Source organism: Rattus norvegicus, chromosome 7 (genome assembly GCF_036323735.1).
Source record: "Rattus norvegicus strain BN/NHsdMcwi chromosome 7, GRCr8, whole genome shotgun sequence".
NCBI classification, from domain to species: domain Eukaryota; kingdom Metazoa; phylum Chordata; class Mammalia; order Rodentia; family Muridae; genus Rattus; species Rattus norvegicus.
In genome coordinates this window covers 17495562-17521998 of record NC_086025.1, presented here as the reverse complement: position 1 = coordinate 17521998, position 26437 = coordinate 17495562, and the positions used below count along the sequence as shown (strand labels likewise).

Genomic DNA, 26437 nt, shown 5'->3' with positions numbered 1-26437 from the left:
AGAGGAAATGACATGGTGGTCACCACTGACTCCCTCACACGGGCTACTCACACATACAAAGAAGTAGTTTGTTTAGTTTTTCTACACAGACTTTCTCTGTGTATCCCTGGCTGTCCTCGATCTCAGAGATCCCCCTGCCTCTGCAAGTGCTAGAATAAAAAGCTTATGCTACCACCGTCTAGCCGTCTGCATGTATTTTAATTTGATTATACATAATAATTTTTATACCTCACATTATATATATATCTATCTATATATGTGTGTGTGTATATATATATATATATATATATATATATATATATATATTATCAGTTCGAAAACTTTTAACTCTTATCTCCATCCTTGAGATTTAAAAAACAAATAACTTGCCGGGCAGTGGTGGCCACGCCTGTAATCACAGCACTCGGTTGGCAGAGGCAGGTTGGTCTCTTGAGTTTGAGCTCAGCCTGGTCTACAGAGTTCCAGGACAGCCTGGGCTACACAGAGAAACCTGTCTTGAAAAAACAACAGGAAAAGGGAAGGTAGGGGAGAAAAGAAACAAATGACTGTATAACTGACCTGTTTTCTATTGAGTATGTTTATTTAGATACCTCCCTGTGTGTTTGACGTATTGACTTTGCTTGTTAGATCCGCTCTTACAGTGCTTATGCATTATGCAGATCGGATAGCACACCGGTCAGTTGGTAATCGTATACTTAGCAGGTACCATGCTTGCTTGCTTGTTCTTTTTGCTTCAGAAATATTATGCTACAGACAGGACAGACATCTATCTTGGAGACTACCCCATATGTTTTGTTCTGCTTGAGGAATAAAGCCATAGGTGACCTGGAACTTAATATCTATATAGATCAGGCTGTCTCAAACTTGGGGTGACTGTCCTGCCTCTTGCCTCCTTGAGTGCTGACATGTGCCACCATACCCGGTCCAAATAAAATTTTATAATATTTAATTCTTCTTCAACTTAGAAATTGAGCATGGAGAAATTTTAATAAAAAACTTCATCACACTTTTGGATTTTGGGTTCTGTTTTATTAGAGTCACATTCTTACCTGTAGCCCTAGCTGGTTTGGAATTTGCTGTATAGCCCAGGCTGGCCTCAAACTCTCATATCTACCAAGGCATGGGGTCAAAGCACACATGTGTGTGTGCGTGCGTGCATGTGTGTGTTTGTGTGTGTGTGTGTGTGTGTGTGTGAGAGAGAGAGAGAGAGAGAGAGAGAGAGAGAGAGAGAGAGAGAGAGAGAGACTGAGACTCTATAGTAGCCCAGCTGGGCTTCATACTTGAGACCCTGCTGCCTCCTCCTGGGTTGCAGATGTGTGGGGTTGCACATTGCTTGTATCAGTCTCTTACATTTTACTGAACATAGTATCATTGTCTTACAGAATGGAGATGTATGCATTTCAATCCTTCATCTGCCTGTAGATGACCCACAGAGTGGAGAGCTGCCCTCTGAAAGGTGGAATCCTCCTCAGAATGTGAGGTAAGATGTTCTATGGAGTGAACTGTGTTGTGTTTTGCTTTCATTTATTTGTTGGTTAGTTGGTGGGCTCATTTTTTGAGACAGGGTTTCTTTCTCTCTGTAGCCCTGTGGCTGTCCTGGAACTCAGAGATCCCACCTGCCTCTGCCACCTCAGTGCTGGGATTAAAAGTGTGTTCCACCACTAACCTGGCTATTTTTTGAGACCAGCCTCAAATTCCTGGACTCAAGTAAATCTCTTACCTCAACCTCCCAAATACACAGGGAGTACAGACATCTGCTCCTTGAAACTTCATTTGGGCATATATGTGGTGTGTCTCATTCTGTTTGAATCAGTGAACAGAATCTTTCCTGCGTTTGTGACTTTCTCTCTTGCTATTGCATGAGGGTGTGTTGGACGGCTTTCAAGGTAAAAGTGTATCCTGGTGACCAGCATGCTAAGGAATACTGCAGAATTCACATCATGCAACAGACCTCACACAACAGATTTATTGGAGAGTTGGGGGACGTGAAAGGTGATGGCCTTTGAGTAGGGATAAGAGAGAGAGCAGCTGTGATGGCTCAGGTTTATAGGAGGGCATGGGGCATGGGCGTAGGGAGGATGTGCACAGTGTTGGCAGTGGACTCATCACATCGGCCTGTAGTGACGGTGACTGAAGGTGGAGTTGGGATAGGGGAGCACCTGATTCTGGAACGTGTGCAGTTCCTAGTTGACTGACACATGCACCTGCATCAGTCTGAAGTGTTGGCTCCCAGAGCAGTGCTGGTTGGGGCTATGAATTTCATCATCTGCTTCTTTCTTATTTATTTATTTATTTATTTATTTATTTATTTATTTATTTAAGATTTATTTATTTATTATATATAAGTACACTGTAACTGTACTTCAGACACACCAGAAGAGGGCATCAGATCACATTACAGATGGTTGTGAGCCAACATGTGGTTGCTGGGATTTGAACTCAGGACCTCTGGAAGAGCAATCAGTGCTCTTAACCACTGAGCCATCTGTCTAGCCCCTGCTTCTTCTTCTTACATTAGAATTTACTCCTTATTAGATCCTTTAACTTTTGTGTTTAAATTGTGTTATGTATATATAAAGGGAGAGGGAGAGAGACAGACAGACAGACAGACAGACAGACAGACAGACAGACAGGCTGACCTCAGGTGCTGAGGTCCGAGGCCAGAGCTATGGAAATCAGTTCTCTCTTTCCATCAAGAACCAATTCTGTTCATCAGGTAGCAGGCTCTTTTTTTCCATCCAACTTGCCAACCCCACCTGGGTGATTCTGAGAAGCTTAGGCAGCCCAACTAGTTATGGTTTTGATGTAGTAAGAAATATACTTCGTGGACAGTGTCGTGGTGCACACCTTTAACCCCAGCATTCTGGAGGTAGAGGCAGGAGGATCTCGGTGAGTTTGAGGCCAACTTGGTCTACATAATACATGTGCAGCCAGCACCACACAGGAGAGCTTGTCTTGGGGGGTGGGGTGCAGACAAAGAGAAGGTAAAGACTTGTTGCTTCTGTGAGGTGCAGTCTCTGTTATGCTCCCCTGGTGCTGAAAGTCGTGAGTCAGTGAGGAAGCAAAGCAGCTCCACAGCACCTGTCAGGGAGCTGCCTGGGGCCCTGTGTGCTGTCAGGTGGGGGATGACGATTTGCTTCCCCTGCCAGAGGGCAGAATAGCTGCCAGCTGCATGCGTGTGTCGCCCCAGTCCACTCCACATGGCAAATCTAATCTGAATGCTGAGTACATGAAAAATATTTTAAACATGTTGTTTAAATGCATTCTACTTCTTTGCTTTGAGAAGAACCCTTTATAGCAAAGGCTTTGAATAGGGACTATGGTAACAGACTAAGTAGGGAAAGTTTCATTTATTCCACTCTAAGGTCATCAAGTGTCTAGGAGGCAGCCTGAGAGGGCCCTGTTCTGCTTCCCAGGCTACTGTGAGCTGCAGGTGAGCAGACAGTGTACTTTGTTTCCCATGGTCAGCTGTGGTCTGAAAGGATTGAGAAAGTCTAGCAACAAACAGCTTACAAGTTTGAAATTGTGCTCCCCGCTTGTGTTCTGACTGTGTGTTGCACACCCCTTAGTCACTTAGCAGCTGTCGTCCTCACCAGGGCAGCATCACTTTGTTCTCCTTGGCCCCAGTGCAAGGGTAGTTAGGAGGCAAAGCTTAAAGGAAGCGTTGCAGGAACCAGGCCGGTGGAGCGCACAGGCCTGCTTTCCTCAGAGGACAGAAGGAGGATGGCTGGTTACCCAGAATCCTGGAGTGAGAGAAACAGAGGCCCCTGCTATCCTGTTAGGAGCCAGCCTCCACCCAAATCCTCAGAGTGTGTTCGGCTCTAATCCTGGGCTTTGCCTTCAGTGAGGAGGACTCATCCTTACGAAAGAAACCCAAGTACCCTGCGTTCTCCATTGTGAGAATCCACCCTATGGTTATTACGAATCCTCTCGGCCCGAGCCCCGTGTCCTGTTTCCAGTCGGTAGCCTTGATCCTCAGAGTGAAGGTCTCAGGTGCTCTGCCGAGGTCGGGCATCTGTAAAGGAGTTTTTATGTAGCTGTCCCCAAGGCTTTACTGTGAGACCTGTCATGTGGAGACCACACCCCAACCCCTGGTTTACATCAGATTTTACTGTGTTTAACTGTGTAAGAAGATTAAGCCACAGGATCAGACTTTGTGGAAGTTTTGGTCCAGCGTCACTGACTAAGTAAGGTTGTAGTGAGTTTTCATCCTCATCTCTTTGAGGTTCAGTTTCCACCAGCTGTGATACCTGCAGGGACTCCCCAGCAGAAGTGATGCTATAAACCAGATGGCCCTGAACTCACACACATCCACCTGCCTCTGCCCCCCAGTGCTGGGATTACAGGGATGCGGCCATGCCTGCTTCTGTTGTGTTTCCCGCACTTAGTGTAGGGATGAACACTGTAGGTCGCTGTTACATTTCCAGTCTGGTCCTGTGGAGTTTGAGGTATCCTGAGGATAAGTTTTTAAGAGTTCATTTAAAGTTGGTCACACACCCCCATCCTGGTTATCCCTTGAAGTGTGAGTGTGGTGCTTATTACTCAGGCAGGGCTGGTGCACACCCTGGCTTTGAGGAAGTGGTCTCCCTCTATTGGTGGTGCTTCTTTTTAGAGGCTGAGTGTTGACTCCATGTCTCTGATTCTTTACTTTGGGGAATAAGCCTCTGCCCTGATAGAAAGCCTGGAACGAGATTTTTAATCATTACATCCCTTCCTGGATGCTGCTGTATTCCTCCTGTTTACCAGGAAGTCACACTATTTTTCCTTGGTTACTTGTGGTGGCACATACTTTTAATCTTAGCCCTCAAGAGGTAGAGATTGTAGATTGTGAGTTCAAGGCCAGCCCAGTCTACACAATGAAGATAAGACTACAGTAAGATCCTCTCTGGAGAGAAGGGAGAGAGGGGAGGAGAGCTCTTTATCCTAACAGGGAGGTGTGTTCTGCTCTCACCAGGCTGTTTTGTTGTTGGGCGGCTCTGGAGTCACGTCCTAGGGTGCTTGCGGCCTTTGTCCCTTTGCTTTAGAGCTGGTTACTCTCTTGGGTCTTGTGTCTCTGTGCTGCATGATGTTGGTTGTTACTTCAGTCTGAAACCGCCTTGTCTGCTTGGCACTACCTGGTGGTCTTTGGGAGCCAAGTCAGGAACGTGTCCACTCATGATTCGCAACAATGGCGAATCTTTCTCTCTCTCTCTCTCTTTTTTTTTTTTGTTTCTGTTATTTGTTGAGACAAAGGTTTCGTTTTGTTGTTGTTTGTTTTGTTTGTTTAAAATAAACCCAGGGATTTACTGTTAGCCTAGCTGACCTTGATCTCAGGCCTCCATCTCCTGCATGCTGGGATTACAGGGACGCACCAGCACGCTTTGGAGGTTCTCTCTCTTTTAAAGGTTTTTTAAAGATTTATTTTATGTATGAGTACATTATAGCTGTACTTCAGACTCACCAGAAGAGGGCATCAGATCTCATTACAGATGGTTGTGAGCCACCATGTGGTTGCTGGGATTTCAACTCAGGACCTCTGGAAGAGCAGTCAGTGCTCTTAACCACTGAGCCATCTCTCCAGCCCTGGAGGTTCTTTCTAAAGATGGTAAATTGCTAGATTTGTTTGAGGGTTACTTGTGGAAGTGCTAGGTCCCCTGTGTAGCTCTGGCTGGCCAAGCATTTGTTCTGCAGACTGCTTTGCCATGTATTTGCTGCCTCTGCCTCCCAAATGTTCAGCAGGTGTAATGATGCCGCCTGTGAAAGACAGTCAGATGGACAGGTGATCTTCCAATCAGCACTGCTGCTGAACTGTCAGCGTTCAGCAGCCTGCCTGACCGAGGCACTGTCAGTAAACTCTGACTCTGGTCTAGTTGTGCTCACATCTGTGACTGTTGGCATGTGAGTGTGTGAATCCATAAGGAAGAGTTGTGTGCAAGGGTTTTTGTCACCTAAAGAGTATGTGGAACCTTTTAAGAGCTGGAGTCCATACAGTTGTGGGAATTGAGTAGAGCAATAAACAAGAAAAAAAAAATCCAGTTGTTATCTACTGAAGTTTGATGGTTTTGCCATCTCTGAAGGACTGAAGTCCAGGAACCCCATGAGGACAATGCTGGTGAGTGGTCCTTTGTCTCCTGTTTGTGGGAAACGGCCAGAAACCGACTCTAGTTCTTGCCGTGGCCTGACCTGACAGCTGCTTTCTCTGAGGTCCTCTCCAGAAGTACCTGTCATCTCTCCTTTTCCTAAAAGGTGGAAAAGTGGTCTTGGTAGGTGCGAATGGGGGGACCCCATCCAGCAGCCACAGATGCAGGTATGAGTTTCTTGTCTGGTCTTCTACAACCTGTTGAAAGGGAGAGATCCAGGGTCTGCTGCAAGCATTTGTCAGCAAAATGGGCACAGCGAAGGGGTTTTGTTTTGTTTTTGGAGAGACAGGGTAGTTTGTTCAGGTTGCTCTGTCTGTGTAGGTCATGTTAACTTTGAAGTTTGCGCTCCTTATTGTCCTGCCTTCCTCCAACTGCTTGGTGTGTGTCTCCACCATGCTTAGCTCTGTGAGTAAAGGCCCTGCCTTATAAACCTGGAGGTCTGAGTTCCATCCCCAGCACCCACAGAAAGGTGGAAGGAGAAGACTGGTTCCACATAGACACCTTCATACCTATGTGACGTGTGTGCACACGCATACACACAACACTTCATACACTCATGCAAATTTTTACGTTACTTTTTTACTTACCTGTCTTGCGTGAAAGCTGTTTGATCTCCAGAGGCATGCCTCCCCAATCTTAGGGGGCTTTTGTGGTTGTTGCTGAGGTTGTTTCTGAGACAGGGTCTTTCAACATAGCTCTGGCTATCCTAGAACTTACTATGTAGACCAGGCTGGCCTTTCAGTCTTAGTTTTTAGACTTTGCACTTTTGTGCAGTTCACCAGGGAATCCTTGTTTTTGCATTATGTCCTGGGAACATCAGCAACAGCGTCCCAGCACTGCTCAGCCGACACCATTAAAATGTCACAGTTGCTTTAGCAGCATAAACAGAAAGACCCAATATGTCAACCATTGAAACTACTTTTTTTAACATGTGTTGCTCTATTCCCCAGTTAGAACTGGATTCTTTCCCAGATGTCCTCTCTAAATATCTTTTCCATGTTGAAATATACAATAAGGACAGTATTAACTGGGTTATCTTTTGGTATTACTGTCTGCCTTTTCAAAGATCCTTCTAATTAGCAGAGTCAGGGTAGAATATAGAGTTGATGTCAGTGATAGCAGCACTGTGTGGAGTTTACCTCTGACAGATTATAATAAACCTGTAAATCCCATCCACCAATCCCTGGGTTACGCTCAGGTTTTTAAGAACGAGCTCTTTTTGCTTTCTCAATGCTCTTCGGGGTGGGTGGGTATGGCCTGGGGAGGGAAACACAAGGCCAGGCTGTTTTCTGTTTATTTGTTTAGTTCACTCGCTTACCTATGTATTTAAATATTTATTTAGAAACAAGGTCTCACTATATGGCTTTGACTGGCTAAGAACTTGCTGTGTAGACCAGGCTGGCCTCAAAGCAGACATGCCATTCCCTGTCTCCCTTGTGACTCCCTTGGTTTCTGTGAGAGCCAGGCTCTCGCTCTGGCTCCTGCACCTCAGGTGTGCTGAGATTGCACACATCGCCTCCTCCCTGCCTGCTTGGTGGCTTAGCCAGCTGATTGCTGTAAAACAGTTTTTTTAAAAAATCTATTTGATTTTAATTATGCATTTGTGTATCTGTCTGTGGGTATGTGCATGTGATCAAAAAGACCAGAGGTTTCAGATCCTTAGGATCTGGAGTTAAGCGACTGTGTGAGTGCCTGATGTGGGATTGTGTGTGTTGGGTGCTACATAGCAGATTTGGGTCTAGAACAACAGTACTTGCTCTTAGCCACTGAGTCCTCTCTCTATCCCCGAAACATATTTGAGAATTTCTTTTTGTAATTTATTCTCTCTCTCTGTCTCTCTCTCTCTCTATCTCTCACACACACACACCCCTCTCTCTCTCTCACACACCCCTCTCTCTGTCTCTCTCTCTCTGTTTCTCTCTGTCTCTGTCTCTGTCTCTGTCTCTCTCTCCATGTCTCTCTCTGTCTCTGTCTCTCTCTCTGTCTCTCTCTGTCTCTGTCTCTCTCTCTCATACACACACACAGACACCCCTCTCTCTGTCTCAGTCTCTCTGTCTCTGTCTCTGTCTCTGTCTCTCTCACACACACACATACACACCCCTCTCTCTGTCTTGGTCTCTCAGTCTCTGTGTCTCTCTGTCTCTGTCTCTCTGTCTCTGTATCTCTCTTTCTCTCTCACAGACACACAGACACACACACACACACACACACACACAAACACACACAGACACCTCTCTGCTCAGAGTAATGCAAGACCTCCCAAGTACATCGGCTGAGACCAGGCATAAACCCTCCTTGCAGCCCAGTGGGAGGATCACAGTCCAGGAGCAGTCAAAAGAGTCAGAGATGAGACCCACAAGAACACTGAGCTACACAACCATAACATACAGACAACCTGGCACATACCCACGCAGACTGTAATTGTCACTTCCCTCTCTGAGCCTCTATGTATGTTTCTGTGGGCTGTGTTCTCCTGGTGTCCTTGACCCGTCTGGCTCCCATATTTCCTTCTCCCCCATTTCTATGGGGTTCGTGAGCCTGATGGAGACCTCCAGCCTGGACTAGCACTCCCCTTAGTGTCTGGCCGTGAGCCTCTGTATCAGTCCCCTCTGCTGCCAAGAAGCCTCTTTGATGACGGGTAGGTGAGGCATCATTAGGAACCATTTGTTTTTTGTTTTGTTTTCCTATCATAGGTCTCTGGGCTGTCCAGTTAGTGTCAGGCATAGGCTTCCTCTTGTGGGGTGGGCCTCAAAGAAGACCAGTCATTGGTTGGCAACTCCCACCAGTTCTGGACACCTTTACCCAGGTGCATCTGCAGGAAGAACAGATTGTAGGTGGAAGGTCTTGTGGCTAGGCCCACCACTGGTTACAGCCTTGGTTACAGAAGACGGTCTGTTCAGGCTCCGTATCCTCTGTTACTAGGAGTCCTCCCTAAAGTCATCCTCGTGGGTTCTGGGGAGCTTGCACTACACTAGGTTTCCACATCACCCCATAAATGCTCTCCAGTTCCTGCAGTCTCTCCCTGTGTTCTCTGTGTCCCCCACCTTGCCCTGATCCCTTTATTTCCCTCCTCCTCAGCAGAATCTACTCCCTTCCTATTTCCCTTCCTAGGGAGAGCCCTACTTGTTACGTAGCCAGCCTCCTGGGTCTGTTGACTTTAGCATTTGCCCTTGACAGCTCATCTGCACTTCTTGACGAGTGTGTTCCACGTTGTCTTTCTGGGTCTGAGTTACCCCACTTGGGATTACCTTTTCTAATTCCATTCATTTGCCTGCAAATTCCATGATATCATTTTCTTAACAGCTGAGTAATACTCCATTATATAAAGGTATCACATTTTCTTTATTTATTCCTCTATTCAGGGACATCTGGGTTGTTTCCCACTTTTGGCTATTATGAATAAAGCTGTGAACATAGTTGAGCATGTGTCCTTTTGGAAGGATGGATCCCCAAGAGTGGTATAGCTGGGTCTTGAGGTAGATCTAGTCCCAGTTTCTGAGGAACTGTCATACATGTTTACACTCCCCCCAGCAATGGAGGAGCGCTCCCCTTGCTCCTCATCTTCACCAGCCTGAGCCATCTATCCCTTGTGGTTTTGATCTCGGCCATTCTGACAGGTGTGAGGTGGACTCTCAGGGTCATTTTGATTTTCATCTCTCCGATGGCTGAGATGCTGGAACATTTCTTTAGGTGCGTCTCAGCCATTTGGGATTCTTCTATTGAGAATCCTGCTTACCTCTGTGTCCCGGAGTTGGATTATATGGTTTGTTGATGTCCAGTTTCTTGAGTTCTTTATATAATTTTGGATATTGGCCCACTGTTGGATGTGGAGTTAGTGAAACTCTTTTCTATTCTTGTAGGCTGCCGTCTTGTCCTATTGAAAGTGTCCCTTTTCTTACAGAATATTTTCAGATTCATGAGCTCCCATTTACTAATTGTCGAACTCAGTGCCCATGGTATGGGTGCTGTGTTGAGGAAGTTGTCTCCTACAGCTCTCCCCACTGTCCCCTCTGTCAGGTTCAGTGCGTCTGGCTTTATGTTGAGGTGTTTGATTCACTTAGACTTTGGTCTGTGCAGGGTGGTAGCTATGGACCCATATGCATTCTTCTATGCAGACGTCCAGTTAGAGCACAGCATTTGATTTCTGAGTTTGTCTTTGTTGGATGGGTATTTTGTTTCTTGGTTTCTGTTATTTGTGGCCTGTGTTGAACTGGGGAGTCTCCACTAGAGTTCAGGGCTGAGTTCTCGAGCCTCTGATACAGCAGGGATGTGCTGGGGACACAGAGTAGTCCTGTGTGGGTGGCCTACCTGGAGTTCTGGTGGTTGAAGTGGCTTCTGGTCCTAAGGGAAAAATTTTTTTTAAAAAATGACATTTACTGTGTGTATTTATATTTGCATGTTGTGGCCTGGAATCATAAAGCAACTGTGAGGCATTCTTGTCCTCTGTCCTTTTCACTCAATGATCCAGGCATAGCATCAGGCTTGGTGGCAAGTTCCTTTACCTGCTGGGCCATCACACTGGCCCCTGAAAACAAAATTGCATAATCCACTTTTCATAAGTCTTCAAGTACTATGACTCAAATTTGCATCAGAAATTTTTTAAGGGGAAAAACTTTAAAACTGTAGTTTCTTAAAAACTGCTTGTGGACACGATGGACGTGGAGCTTCACTGTGAGTTCTTCTTTCCTTCTCAGGACTATCGTGCTGAGTGTAATCTCCCTGCTTAATGAGCCCAACACCTTTTCTCCAGCCAATGTGGATGCTTCAGTCATGTTCAGGAAATGGAGGGACAGCAAAGGAAAGGACAAGGAGTACGCTGAGATCATTAGGTAAGGCAGATCAATCGTGTGCATTCTGGATCTAAGGGGTTAAGTTCAAACTTCAATATTCTGTGTACTTTAGAACAATTCTCAGTTGAATTTATGGAGTAGTAACCTGATGAATTTAGGTATTGAAAGAGAACCCAAAACAGAAACACAACACAGTAAAAAAAAAAATTGTTGTGCCCACCTCAGCCGGCAAGGAAGGTGCAACACAGTCGTATTTTTCTCAACAGCCTTTATTGTAGGACCACCTCTTTGCTGATATGGGACCTCGAGCAGAAAAAGTGCTTGCCTTATATACACAGCAGGCTGAGGCTATGTTAATTGTCCTTCAGGGATTGGGGGAGCATGAATCCCTCATCAGCATATTAACGTCCTGGCCAAGTGACGCCAGGTGCAAAACCCGAGCATGCGTGGTACCGTTGTTCACCACAGGTGGGTGCCAGATCACCTCATTATCCTACGGCTGCCCTGGCAAGGGGACAAGCCTGCGCATGCGTGATAAGTTGTTTACTACCAGACGGGACTGGATGTCAGTGCCATCTTTGTTTTACCGCGCTGCTCCCAACATCTCCCCGTTTTTTGTTTAATAAAATGACTGGTCTAGATCTGGGTGTCACGCCAATCTTGTCATTGCTCTTGTCTTACGTCATTCTTGACAATGACTTGGCCTTACCCGTCGTTGGGTTACCCTATCTCCACCATGCCCCATGTCTTAGGTTGGTCCGAGCTCAAGGAAAGTTGCCCGTCTCTGGATACAATGACTCCACATGACAGTGACAAACATGATCTAGGGCGAACTCTTAATCTTTCAAAGATGCCAGCCATATGTTGGGAGAAGCACCATTTTCAATGGTGGTCATAGCCTGGTAAACAACCACTTTGTGTCTGGCATGTTCTCTTTTTAAACGGCCAATAAGCCAGAGACATACTCTGCATCCCAGGAGGACAATAGCTCCCCAGGAAAACATGTCCGCCCACTCCTTAAAAAGGGAGAAAGCATTAGTAATCCATGAGGTAAAATCTTCAACTGTGATGGGGTCCAACCTGCAGTGTTGTTGAGGACAGCAATCTGTATCAGCAATTGTCTTGATAGTTGTTCTGCTTTCATGGACCAGTTTTTTTTTTTTTTTTCAGATAATTTGAGATTTCTTTGTTCTGATGAGAATGTTGAGAAAAGTTAGCTCGCAAAGGAATAATGCATAAACTCTAAAGGAGGAAACGCAGGGCAGCTGCATCATATGATACAGTGCTTCAATTTGTTAATCATTAGTCAGTCTCATGTCTAGATTTATCAAAACATCTCTGTCCCACAGTGTCACGGGAATGTCTATAACATAGGGAGTAATCTTTCCTGATCCATTCTGTATCCTTCCATGTCAATTCTTTGGAGCTTATTAAAGGAGCCATTTTGTACCCTAGACCATGTAGGGCCTGAGATGATGTTTGTGTAGGCCACCTAGGTGGCCAGTCATGAGCAGAGATAATACTACGATCTGCTCCAGTGTCCAACAGGCCAAGGAATGATCGTCCCTCTACAGTCAATGTTAACATTGGATGATCAACCAGTTCCAATGAGATAAAGGCAAATCGGGAGCCTGTAGATCCTAAGCCCCTGTCCCCTCTGATTCTATTTTCAGCAGGAAAACGCTTATGTAAGCTGGCAGAAGCAGCATTTGAGCGATTCTGTCTCCAGGGGAAATTGCAGTAATTCCCTGGGGGGAGGCTACCAGGACTTTTACTATGCCTAAATAATCAGGGTCAATTACTCCGGGCACAATCTGTAAACCCTTCAGGGCAGAGGAGGAGCGTCCCAACAATAGCCCAACTGTATCTTTAGGGAGGGGTCCTCTAAAATCTGTGTCTACAGGCTGCACTCCCATTTGGGGGGTTAATATGAGTCTGGTGGTGGAGTGAAGGTCCAGTCCTGCGGAGCCTTTAGTGGCTCTCCTCGGTCCTTCGGGTGGCGAAGGAAAGGCCAAGGCCTCTGATTGTCCTGTCCCTGTCTGTTGCCCTGTAGAGCCCCATATATTTGAGGGCCCTGGGGATGTGGGCCCCATTGTCCATTTTTTGGCCATGCACCACCATATCCTGTCGCTAGGGGTCGGCCATCCAAGTCCTTCACAGATCTACACTCATTTGTCCAGTGGCTTCCCTTCTTACACCGTGGACATAGTCCAGGCTGCTTAGGTCTATCACTAATTCTTCCCTTATTCCTTTCAGGACACTGTCTTCGATAATGTCCTTTACAGTCACATTTGAAACAGGTATCCGTGGTGGTGGTTTTCCTTAACTGTATCACAGCTGCCACTAGGCCAGCATTAGTCAATGGTCCTCCCAGTTCCCTGCAGACTTTCATCCAAATTTCTAAATCTTTATGTTTGTATGGTGTTATAGCAGTCCTACATTCTTTTGTACATTGCTCATACACTAGCTGCTTAATGAGAGGCACGGCCATATCAAGGTCTCCGAAGATCTTGGTAGCAGCCTCTACCATGCGGGCCACAAAGTCTGAAACCCGCTCTGTGGGCCCTTGCAGAACCTTGGTAAGGTTCCCGGAGACTGTGCCCCTATTAGGCAGTGCTTTCTATGCCTTGATAGCTAGTTCATTAATTTGGCTATAGACTTGTTCTGGATAACCAGTCTGGTTCAGAGTGAATCTCCCTAGACCCAAAAGCATGTCAGCGTCCCAATGTCTCTGAGGGTCTACTCCTGAGGCCAGATTAATGGCGGCCTGAGTATTAGCATAGTCAAAAAGATAAGATTTCCAATCTAAGTATTGACCTGAGGAGAGGCAGGCTTTAACCAGACTCCCCCAATCCCCAGAAGTGAGGCAGTACCTAGAAATAGCCTCAACTTGAACCACAACAAAAGCTGTATTGACCCCATAGGTTCTGACTGATTCTGTCAATTGTTTTATAGTCTTAAAGTCAATGGGTTCATGATATCGATGCCCGTTAGCATCCAGAAACACTGGAAAACTTAATCCCATCTCTTTCTACACCTCTGGGCAAAAGGAAGTAGCTTTTGTAGACTTCACCATGCTTTTATATTGAGGGTTATACGGAGGTGCTGTTGGTATAACCGCTTTTTTGCCTAATTGTCTGTCTCGTTGCCACATGGCACTAGCGTGTGGCCAGTATGGATCATATCTCTCCCTCTCACACTGAGCAGCCTCTTCCTCGAGATCAGCCTCATCATTCTCAAAATCCAGTCTCAAAAACACTGAGTCTATCCTTCATGCTACAAGGTTTGACTGCCAATTACTACATATGAACGCATGATGGTGCGGTCTCCAATACCTCAACAAAGAGACATTGCCTTAAAATCTTTTAGAAGCCTGGTTTTTAGGATAAGATTTCCATAAAAATATTATCCCAATTTAGACCTGTTTCCCTAGATTGGCTCATGCCACATGTTGTCTAGAATGACTCCACCCAAATTTACCAGTTTTATGTCAACTTTCTGTTACCAATGTTACATTTTTTAATTATATCCAATAACTTAAGAGCCAATAGTCCATAACCAAGGCATGTAGAGAATATTTATACATTTAAAAGCAATCAGAAACAAAATTGAAGTGGCTACACATATCTTTAATATTTAAACCAATCACCATTTTTACTTTTTCTAGCTGTAGTTTTAAGAGAAACACCTCGTTACCTGATGAGTCCAATAATCATGGTCAAAGATTTTTCTAAGAGAAACAGCCATCAGTTCCATTACCTTAGAAACAGTGAAGCTCCTGGTGTCTTTAGGATCGGCTAGTATAAAAATTTAGCCAGCCCGCTGGGGAGCTTGTCCAGCAAACTTAGGCTTCTAGCTACAGATGCAGTCTCCAAAAGCCAGTTGAAACTTTTTTATTTATTTGTTCCTTTCTTGAAAGGAGTTAAAGCTACATCAATGGGTGAATCAACCAGCATTTAAAATTTTAACCTTTTCTTTTAAACATGAAACACAAAACATTCAAGCAACGAGAAGCAAAACCCAGACATAAATTGACATACATGGACAGCTTGGTGCACCAAGGACAGACAATAGACATAGAGGAAAAGAACTAGATGGTGTTCCACCAAAGGGACCCAGACATCCTACCTAAAGAACCCAGAACCAGAAATAAGCACTTCTCCAATAGGAACCAGCAGGAAGGCAAGACATCTCCCACCTCCTTCTGTTCTCAGGAGAGCTTCAAAAAACTTAAGTTCATTTCCTTCTTTTGTCAAAGCATCTGTGGAGAGTTCGGGAGGACTGTTTTTCTCAACCCCATTCTCTCTCTTGTCTAGGGTGTAAACTGTCTCTAGTCAGGGTCCAAAGACTAAAAGCATCTATGAGAATCGACTTTGCTTCTCTAGATTTTAACATAACTCTAAAAGAACACATACACAAAAACATTTTACCATTATTTCCTTGTCCCCTTTTGACCACTACCACTACCCCAAATCTTTATCTTTGTACATGCTTTCAATTTCTGTGATCCTTCTGAAATCTGGTTACTGGGGCCTTTAAAATCTGTATCCACCACCTGAGTTCCCATTCGAGAGGTCAATACCAGTCTGGTGGTGGAACTGAGGTTGAATCCTGTGCTTCCTTTTGTTGCTCTGCAGGGCGGCCCCAGACCCAATGGTTCTACCTTTAGTTTCACTTTCTCTAAGCTGTCGGCGATGCTTTCTAGATTGTCTGACATTTCTAAGGTCAAGGCTTTTAAAGAAGAATATATCTTATTTGTTTCCTGGTCCTGGTTATCCTCTTTTTTTATCTCTGCCTTCGCTCTCTACCTTTTATCTCCTTTTCTTTTCTTTTTTCTTTCGAGACCTTTTCTCTCTCCGACATACTTTCTTGTTGCTCTGCAAGGACCCTCTGACCTGTCCTAACGGCTCTAACGGCTTCCTCACATCATTTATCCTCTACGCAGGCACAGACCATTCGTCAACGAGGTTTTGGTCTGGGTTTAAGCTTGCCCTCTGTGGCTTCTCTATCCCACACAAAGAAAAAAAGAAACAAAATTACAAGCCCTTCCCACAAAGGATTCATTGGAAACAACATTGCCATAGTTCACAAACCTTTCGGCCTCTATACCAAGGCTTTCATCTTCTCTGCTTACCTCCAGAGAACCTTATCATCCCTTATCCGGGAATTTACCGATGTCACCGTCCTGAATTTGAAGAGTTCTGAATCCATGAGAATGTCCTCAGGTTACTGTACAGACCACCAGTTGTTGTGCCCACCTCGGCTGGCAAGGAAGACACAACACAGTCGGATTCTTCTCAACAGCCTTTATTGTAGGACCACCTCTTTGCTCATACGGGGACCTGGAGCCGAAAAAGCGCTCGCCTTATATATACAGCAGGCTGAGGCTATGTTAATTGTCCTTCAGGGATTGGGGGAGCATGAATCCCTCATCAGCATATTAACGTCCTGGCCAAGTGACGCCAGGTGCAAAACCCGCGCATGCGTGGTACCGTTGTTCACCACAGGTGGGCGCCGGATCACCTCATTATCCTACGGCTGCCCTGGCAAGGGGACAAGCCTGCGCATGCGTGATAAGTTGTTTACTACCAGACGGGACTGGATGTCGGTGCCATCTTTGTTTTACCGAGCTGCTCCCTACAAAAAATAAATAAAGAGAATTCACTGGACAGGAGTGTAGAACTTCTGGGCTTGTTTTGGTTATGTGTGTATCTGTGTGTGTGTGTGTGTGTGTGTGTGTGTGTGTACATGCATGCGTGTGAGGCAGTTTAAACCAGTCTGGCCTTGAACACAGAAATCCGGCCTCTGCCTCCCAAGTAGTGGGATTACAGTGTCCATCCCTGTGCCCTGCTTATGTTTAGTGGTCAGCCACTGGGGTGAGTGAGTCATATCAAGAATCGAAGGTATTTAGTGTAAACTGTAAAGACCTGTAGGAGCTACAAGAACATCCATGTGCAAGGCCTGGCAACAAATTGAAACTTCTGGAAAGTGGTGTTCTTTTCAGTTTCTCCAGTAGCCACACCTCCCCAGTCTCAATGGCTGTTTTTGTACTTTAGGCGAGAAGCTATTTACACTTAGGCAGGCAGCATTTTGTGGCAGAGCTGTTATCTGCCAAGCCCTCACAGGACAATGGAAAACAGAACCCAGCAGGAAAAGGATGAAGGCCAGGTGGTACCCACAGCCCTGCACATTGCACAGATGCAGGGCGTGGCTCAGATGCAGGGCATGGCTCTGATGCAGTACCTCTTACCTAGCATTCGGCCCTGCCACTCCAGACACAGGGTGACTAGGTGACTGAGGGAACCTAGAGGGTGAGGGGAAAGTCTGGCCTAGTAATCAGCTGCATGCATGCAAGGCACTAAGCATGCTGGGCCTCTGGCTCATGTGTGCAGGAGTTCGGAACCCGCATATAGAGCCAGTAGTCCACATGCGTCCACAATCCCCAACCCTTAGCAGGAGATGGGAGGCAGAGGACAGAGCTTTGAAATACTCTTGAGCTAGCCTGATCTCTGCAGCAGCAAACGAAGGAGACCTTGCTGCAAACAAGGCTGAAGTGTTAGGGCAAAGACTCTCCATGACACGAAGGTGCCTGATGGTTGAGAGCCTTGGCGTGATGCAAGATGTCTGCTCTGTGTGGCCTGAGACACGTGAGTGACAGGGAGTCTTGGTTATGCACAGTTATAAGACTCACCTAATCCAAGTGTGCTGGCTTTCCCTAATAATCCAGCACTCCCAGCGAAGGGCTGGAGGATTATAGAGGCGAAGCCACGTGGGTTAGCCTGAGACCCTCTCTAGATAGACAGACCTCTACAAATGTTCCTGTGTTGTCCTCTGTCCAGGAAACAGGTCTCATCCATGAAACCTGAAGCAGAAAAGGATGGAGTGAACGTCCCCACAACCCTGGCAGAATACTGCATCAAAACTAAAGTGCCTTCCAATGACAACAGCTCAGATTTGCTTTATGACGACCTGTATGATGACGACATTGATAACGAAGACAAGGAGGAAGAAGATGCCGACTGTTATAATGATGATGATTCTGGAAATGAGGAATTGTGACATGTTCCTTCAGTTCCCTGTACTGCCCTGACATCTCAGGCCAAAAGGAGGGAAGCAAGTGGGTATCTACAGTGGCCACTCAGCAAAAACTTACTCATGGGGTGGGAAGCAAACAGGCCCTGCTGACTCACTCCTTTTGCAGATCTCAGTTTGCTCCTTTTTATGGACCTTACTGGAGAGAAAGTTCCCTCCACAGAATGTCTGAATCCTTGCATTCTTCCCTCCATCACTGTATTGATTCTTTTTTTTTTTAATTTTTTTATCTATATCAACTTGGGTATTTCTTATTTATATTTCAATTGTTATTCCCTTTCCCGGTTTCCGGGCCAACATCCCCCTAATCCCTCCCCCTCCCCTTCTATATTCGTGTTCCCCTTCCCATCCTCCCCACATTACCGCCCTCCCCCCAAAAATCATGTTCACTGGGGGTTCAGTCTTGGCAGGACCAAGGGCTTCCCCTTCCACTGGTGCTCTGACTAGGCTATTCATTGCTACCTACGAGGTTGGAGCCCAGGGTCAGTCCATGTATAGTCTTTGAGTAGTGGCTTAGTCCCTGGAATCTCTGGTTGGTTGGCATTGTTGTTCATACAGGGTCTCGAGCCCCTTCAAGCTCTTCCAAGCCTTTCTCTGATTCCTTCAAAGGGGGTCCCGTTCTCAGTTCAGTGTTTTGCTGCTGGCATTCGCCGGTGTATTTGCTGTACTCTGGCTATGTCTCTCAGGAGAGATATACATATGGTAACTGTCGGCTTGCACTTCTTTGCTTCATCCATCTTGTCTAATTGGGTGGCTATATATGTATGGGCCACATGTGGGGCAGGCTGTGAATGGGTGTTCCTTCCACCTCTGTTTTAACCTTTGCCTCTGTATTCCCTGCCAAGGGTATTCTTGTCCCCCCCTTTTAAAGAAGGAGTGAAGCATTCACATTTTGATCATCCGTCTCCAGTTTCATGCGTTCTGTGCATCTAGGGTATTTCAAGCATTTGGGCTAATAGCCAGTTATCAATGAGTGCATACCATGTGTGTTTTTCTGTGATTGGGTTACCTCACTCTGGATGATATTTTCCAGTTCCCTCCATTTGTCTATAATTTCATAAAGTCATTGTTTTTGATAGCTGAGTAATATTCCATTGTGTAGATGTCCTACATTTTCCGTATCCATTCCTCTGTTGGAGGACATCTGGGTTCTTTCCAGCTTGTGCCTGTTATAAATAAGGCTGCTATGAACATAGTGGAGCATGTGTCTTTCTTATATGTTGGGGCATCTTTTGGGTATATTCCCAAGAGAGGTATAGCTGGGTCCTCAGGTAGTGCAATGTCCAATTTTCTGAGGAACCTCCAGACTGATTTCCAGAATGGTTGTACCAGTCTGAAATCCCACCAACAATGGAGGAGTGTTCCTCTTTCTCCATATCCTCGCCAGCATTTGTTGTCACCTGAGTTTTTGATCTTAGCCATTCTCACTGTTGTGATGTAAAATCTCAGGGTTGTTTTGATTTGCATTTCCCTTATGACTAAAGATGTTGAACATTTCTTTAGGTGTTTCTCAGCCATTACACATTCCTCTGCTGTGAATTCTTTGTTTAGCTCTGAACCAACAGCCACCACCCCTCAAACTTCCCCTCACCCTGTCTCTGCAGAGTGTTCACAGCAAAACACCTTTGTCTGTTTCTAGATTCTTGAAGAATTAGTCTGTTTAAGACATTGTGTTTAAAGCTGGGAGCCCACTGGGAGTCCACAAGTGCTGAATATAGTGGGTAGCAAAAGAAAATGGGAAAAAAAGAAAAAAGAAAAAAACAAAACCTAAAAAAAATAAAAATAAAAAAAATCCACAAAACAAACTTTAAAAAAAAGCCAATTTCCCAAGGTTTAGCTGCTCCTTTACATTAGTGCATGTGCATTTGTTCAGCCCCGTGGTGGTGAGTTTTGTTTCTTTCCCTTCCTAAGGCTGGGCTGAGGTGGGCATCAGGGAATTACTCTTGCTAAGTCCGATGAAATGTGCTGCCTTTGTGAGACCATCCCAACATGGAGGCTGCAGCTACTCTGAGGAGATATCAGATTTTGCTTTTTGGAATGGATTGAGATCTAAAGCGTGAAATAAATATTCATACTTTACATAGAACTGAGCACTTGATTGCTATTTATTTTAAAGGTAGGATAACTTTTTCCACCAGAAGGTGGGTCCGGGAGTGATGGTGGAAGTTAGTGTGTGTGAATTTCTAGTTCTGAAAACAGAACTATCCCAGTGTTGGTTGATGGCTCTGATGGGGAAGAATGAGGACTGCTGGTGGCCGCTGTTGGGAGAGGGTGGATCCCAGGTTTTTATTTAAGTAGCCACCTTTAATTACTCAGTATTAATCCTGGGTGCATGTGTTAAGATTTTGGTTTTCATTGGGCTGCTCATCTTGATAGTGATAATTGTGGATGTGTGCAACTTGGGAATGGTTGTCTACCTCATTGGATATGGTCTGGACTTCCTGCTCCTTTCAATGTACTTGGGCCAAGGAGTGCAAGCAGAGGTGGTTTATGGAGCTTCCCTGGGCTCCTGGCACTTGGGCTTTGTTCCCAGGTGTCAATCATGTGGCTCCCTGCAGCTTCATCCCAGACTTTAAAGAGGTTTTTGTTTAGCAACTGTGAAACCAGACTTCCAGAAGGATAGTGGGTTGAGATTCTTGTGTGCCAGGGTCCTTCCTTATCCTCAGATCACAGCTCAGAAAGAACCAAAGGGCAGAAGGGAACTGGGAAGGCCTGACCCTCCATAAGTAGACTATGCTTCCTCCTTCCATGGTTCCCCTTCCTTTCTGATCTCAGGGTTTTTTCATTCTCTCTTCACACTGCTCAATGAATGCGATTTCTCAGCAGTTCCCGGCCTCTTAAGTTTCATCTGTTACTAAATGAGACTGTTTACTGTTGAACACGTGAGCATTGAAATTTAGAGAAATTATCTCCACAGGCTGTACCTGAGTCTCCTAACTCAGGACCACAGCTGCTGTGCTGAACAGGGCCACGGCAAAGAGACACTTCCAGCTTTTGCTCCCAGATAGCCTGCAGATCTACAGATACTTTCTGATCTCTCCCCAGTGGCCACCCCTAGCCAATTGTTTGGTCTATACTCTCTTGGCACCCTAAAACTATGCCTTCTGATCCTAAAGCACCTAAGCCCAGGGCTTGCACCTTGTGCTTGGCACTGTGGAAGGTGCCCTGCTGGCCTGCGGGCCCTGTTGACTCAGGCAGCCAGAGAGGCAAGTGGGAGTGGACCGCTCAGCCTTTGGTGGGGGTGTGGTGTGGTCAGTTCCAAGGCCATGTGGACTCTGGCAGCCAGATGCTGTATTCTAAACTGACTTAACATGCTGGTCCAGACTTAGGTTCCCGAGAAGCTGTCCTGTGGAAAAGTCTCGAGTGTGTTATTTTTCCTTTTGGGAGTAGTTTTTTGTGTGCAAGTAGAAATGTTGACCACAGTGGTGCTGTCTACTTGGCCTGAGGAGAACAGGATTCCTTTTGGGTCCAGCGAAGACTCTGAGTGAATGCTCTGCGCGATCATGATTCAGTTGCTCCTCCTCTTGGTCTCCCAGCTCCTACCATTCCAGATTCTATTAGCCTCACTCCTTTTGTAATCACTTCTTAACCCTCTTCTCCTGGCCACTGTTGCTGGTTCCCTTATGTTTGATCCTGTCCATTGGAAGGGGAATTGGGCCTCTCCCCAGCCCTCAAGGAGGTTTACATTTACATCTGAAAAGATTCAGATGCAACTTCAACTGAAACCAGCAGATACCCTGACTTTAATAGTTTTCATAGCTAAAATTGTAGATGGCTTTTCAGTTTAAATTATGAGAATTTAATGCATTTCTGATGCATTTTGTTGGCTTCCCCTTTAGTGGTTTGTCTTTTTCTGCCCATCTGTCTACTAATAAAAATGTGAAATAAAAAAATACCTGTATTCCTACTTCACCATGGGTTGACCCCCATCTCCTTGTTTTAAAAATTGCACCTCATTGTCACCTTGACAATTGCCAGGTCTCTGCTAAAACTTTTCTTTGGGCTCCACCAGACCTTTTCTGAGAAGCTAACTACCATAGACCCTTGAGGGCAAGGACATTCGTTTAATTTGCCTGAAGGGCGTTGCCACCCTGGGCCAGCAGAGTTGTGTTCACCCACCTTGTGCTAGAGCACAGCAGGCAGCAGCACCATGCTGCTCAGTCCAGCATTCAGGTCAGAGAAGGAGCAACAGGTTAGACATTTGCTTTTTTTTCTGGCTCCTGCTAGGGTCCAAAGCTATGGGCCAAAAGCTTTAAGTGTTTGATGGCTTGACCACTAACTGTATAGCCATGTTCCATATCATGATCTCCAAATCTCCAACACTTGAGAACATTAATCAAAAAAAAAAAACTGCTTTTAAAAAAAGGGTCCCACATGTAGCTATGGCCAGTTGCAAACTCTGCCTAGACTAAGGAGCTCACTAAAACATTTTGAATATGGTACACTCCCTTTTATCTCTCTTTAGCCTGCTCTGAAACAGTGGAGAGCCCCAACACAGGGTACTCTACATTGCTTGTCGCCAACCCCTGACTTAACAAACAGTCATAGACAGTGAATGGCAGGAGGATCGGTGACTGTCCGGGTCTGGCAGCCCCCCAGCTTTGAGTCGAGGCACTTGGCTTCTTAGCAGACGAGCAGTTGGGGTTTGGACAGCACTATCCTGGCACTCCTGTTCTCTGGGCCATATAAAGATGGCCCGTGGTCCTGAGGCTTACTAACAGGTGGCCAGAAAAGGGACATGAACTTGCCAAGGCACAGATGAGGCCCTGAAGAAGGTGACAGCAATTCAAGTGGCCACCCCTGTGAGATAGTGCCTCTCCCAAGCCATCTCCCTTAGCCACAGCACACAGAGACGCATGCTCTCAGAACTTTATTAGGTGGAGTTTGGGCGAGAGAAAACCCTGAAACAGTTGCCCACCTGGCTCAGGACAGCTGGTATAGAGGAGCCTTTGTTTGGAGATAGGCTTTCACTGAGATGGGAGCAGATCTTTGATTTCTTTATAAAGGAGCTGACTGGCTGAACATCTCTGAAATGTAGTTCAGATTTTTTTTTCAATGGTTGGTCAGAAAAGACAAGTCTCTAGAACAGGACCAGACCCAAAGCAGAAGCCCCTGCTGTGCACAGACATATAGGCACCAGGCTTATGCTGGACAGGGGTCACTTCTTCTATTTCCAGATTAAGATTTGTTGGAAGGGGGACCATGACAAATGACAAATGGATCAGTTTTTCAAAAACAAGTATAAAGTAATTACAGAGGGAAAAACAGCATGGTTCACAGGGAGTGAAATAAGTCATGAGTCTTCATTGGTACTGACCTGACCGCAAACCACGAGTTCTTCAGTGGCACACCCAGCAGCCCACTGAGCTGGGGTCACATAGAAAGACTGCAGGCAGAGTTGTCGGGCCTACTTGGCTATAGTAACGGTGTCCATCCCGGGAGAGCACACTTGTATGCAACCCGTCGCCACAGTCCAGCTCTTCCAGGTTTCTATCACATTTACAAATACATACATAAATACATTACATACAATAGTGGGTCTGGGAGGCAGGCTTCCTATAGAGAAGCTCAGCTGACGGTTATGTCTCAGAATTCTTGGTCTAATAACTGCTTCAAAAATAAGGCTTATTAAAAATAATGGCGTATGGTTAATGGAAGAATATTAAATTTCCAAACACCGCGATTTTCAGTTATTTTGCACCACTGAATTGTAGACTTCTCTTATCCTTTAACACGTATTGTTTTCATTGATTCCCCTCTTAGTGGAAGTGTTTGATTAAGGCCAAAGTTGCTGAATACACAATAATAGAAGCAATTACAAACAAGGAGCATATTGGGGAAATATTATATTAACTGTCAAGCACACATGGTGGTTAAATGTTCTGATTTAAAGCATCTCCTTTCAGACTGGAGACATGAAGAACTCCCTTAGAGAAACACAGGAAAACATAAATAAACAAGTAGAAGCCTACAGAGAGGAATCACAAAAATCCCTGAAAGAATTCCAGGAAAACATAAATAAACAAGTAGAAGCCTATAGAGAGGAATCACAAAAATCCCTGAAAGAATTCCAGGAAAAAACAATCAAACAATTGAAGGAATTAAAAATGGAAATAGACACAATCAAGAAAGAACACACGGAAACAACCCTGGATATAGAAAACCAAAGGAAGAGAGAATGAGCCATAGATACAAGCATCAGAATACAAGAGATAGAAGAGAGAATCTCAGGAGCAGAAGATGCCATAGAAATCATCGACTCAACAGTCAAAGATAATGTAAAGTGGAAAAAGCTACTGGTCCAAAACATACAGGAAATCCAGGACGCAATGAGAAGATCAAACCTAAGGATGATAGGTATAGAAGAGAGTGAAGACTCCCAGCTCAAAGGACCAGTAAATATCTTCAACAAAATCATAGAAGAAAACTTCCCTAACCTAAAAAAGAGATACCCATAGGCATACAAGAAGCCTACAGAACTCCAAATAGATTGGACCAGAAAAGAAACAACTCCCGACACATAATAGTCAAAACACCAAATGCACAAAATAAAGAAAGAATATTAAAAGCAGTAAGGGAAAAAGGTAAAGTAACATATAAAGGCAGACCTATCAGAATCACACCAGACTTTTCGCCAGAGACTATGGAAGCCAGAAGATCCTGGACAGATGTCATACAGACCCTAAGAGAACACAAATGCAAGCCTAGGTTACTGTATCCTGCAAAACTCTCAATTAACATAGATGGAGAAACCAATATATTCCATGACAAAACCAAATTTACACAATATCTTTCTACAAATCCAGCACTACAAAGGATAATAAATGGTAAAGCCCAACATAAGGAGTCAAGCTACACCTAGAAAAAAGCAAGAAACTAATCGTCTTGGCAACAAAACAAAGAGAAGAAAAGCACACAAACATAACCTCACATCCAAATATGAATATAACAGGAAGCAATAATCACTATTCCTTAATATGTCTCAACATCAATGGCCTCAACTCCCCAATAAAAAGACATAGATTAGCAAACTGGATACACAACGAGGACCCTGCATTCTGCTGCCTACAGGAAACACACCTCAGAGACAAAGACAGACACTACCTCAGAGTGAAAGGCTGGAAATCAACTTTCCAAGCAAATGGTTGGAAGAAGCAAGCTGGAGTACTCATTCTAATATCAAATAAAATCAATTTTCAACTAAAAGTCATCAAAAAAGATAAGGAAGGACACTTCATATTCATCAAAGGAAAAATCCACCAAGATGAACTCTCAATCCTAAATATCTATGCCGCAAATACAAGGGCACCTACATACATAAAAGAAACCTTACTAAAGTTCAAAACACACATTGTACCTCATACAATAATAGTAGGAGATTTCAACACCCCACTCTCTTCAATTGACAGATCATGGAAACAGAAATTAAACAGAGATGTAGATAGACTAAGCGAAGTCATGAAGCAAATGGACTTAACAGATATTTATAGAACATCCTATCCTAAAGCAAAAGGATATACCTTCTTCTCAGCTCCTCATGGTACTTTCTCCAAAACTGACCATATAATTGGTCAAAAAATGGGCCTCAACAGGTACATAAAGGTAGAAATAATCCCATGCGTGCTATCAGACCACCACGGCCTAAAGATGGACTTCGATAACAATAAGGGAAGAACGCTCACATATATACGTGGAAGTTGAACAATGCTCTACTCAACGATAACCTGGTCAAGGAAGAAATAAAGAAAGAAATTAAAGACTTCTTAGAATTTAATGAAAAAGAAGGTACAGCATACCCAAACTTATGGGACACAATGAAAGCTGTGCAAAGAGGAAAACTCATAGCGCTGAGTGCCTTCACAAAGAAACAGGAAAGAGCATATGTCAGCAGATTGACAGCACACCTAAAAGCTCTAGAACAAAAAGAAGCAAATACACCCAGGAGGAGTAGAAGAGAGGAAATAATCAAACTCAGAGCTGAAATCAGCCAAGTAGAAACAAAAAGGACCATAGAAAGAATCAACAGAACCAAAAGTTGGTTCTTTGAGAAAATCAACAAGATAGATAAACCCTTAGCCAGACTAACGAGAGGACACAGAGAGTGTGTCCAAATTAACAAAATCAGCAGTGAAAAGGGAGACATAACTACAGAATCAGAGGAAATTCAAAAAATCATCAGCTCTTACTATAAAAGCCTATATTCAACAAAACTTGAAAATCTGCAGGAAATGGACAATTTCCTAGACAGATTCCAGGTACCGAAGTTAAATCAGGAACAGATAAACCAGTTAAACAACCCCATAACTCCTAAGGAAATAGAAGCAGTCATTAAAGGTCTCCCAACCAAAAAGAGCCCAGGTCCAGACGGGTTTAGTGCAGAATTCTATCAGACCTTCATAGAAGACCTCATACCAATACTATCCAAACTATTCCACA

General features: G+C 44.8%; 1 protein-coding gene across 1 annotated transcript; it reads left to right on the top strand.

Annotated features, from left to right (window-relative positions):
* The first annotated feature begins 1378 nt into the window (after nucleotides 1–1378).
* On the top strand, nucleotides 1379–17995 carry LOC120093785 (ubiquitin-conjugating enzyme E2 R2-like). Its single transcript, XM_039080498.2, has 3 exons — nucleotides 1379–1480; nucleotides 10814–10948; nucleotides 17749–17995. The coding sequence occupies exons 2-3, from the start codon at nucleotides 10890–10892 to the stop codon at nucleotides 17966–17968; spliced, it is 279 nt and encodes a 92-aa protein (XP_038936426.1). The 5' UTR covers nucleotides 1379–1480; nucleotides 10814–10889; the 3' UTR covers nucleotides 17969–17995.
* The last annotated feature ends 8442 nt before the right edge of the window (nucleotides 17996–26437 follow it).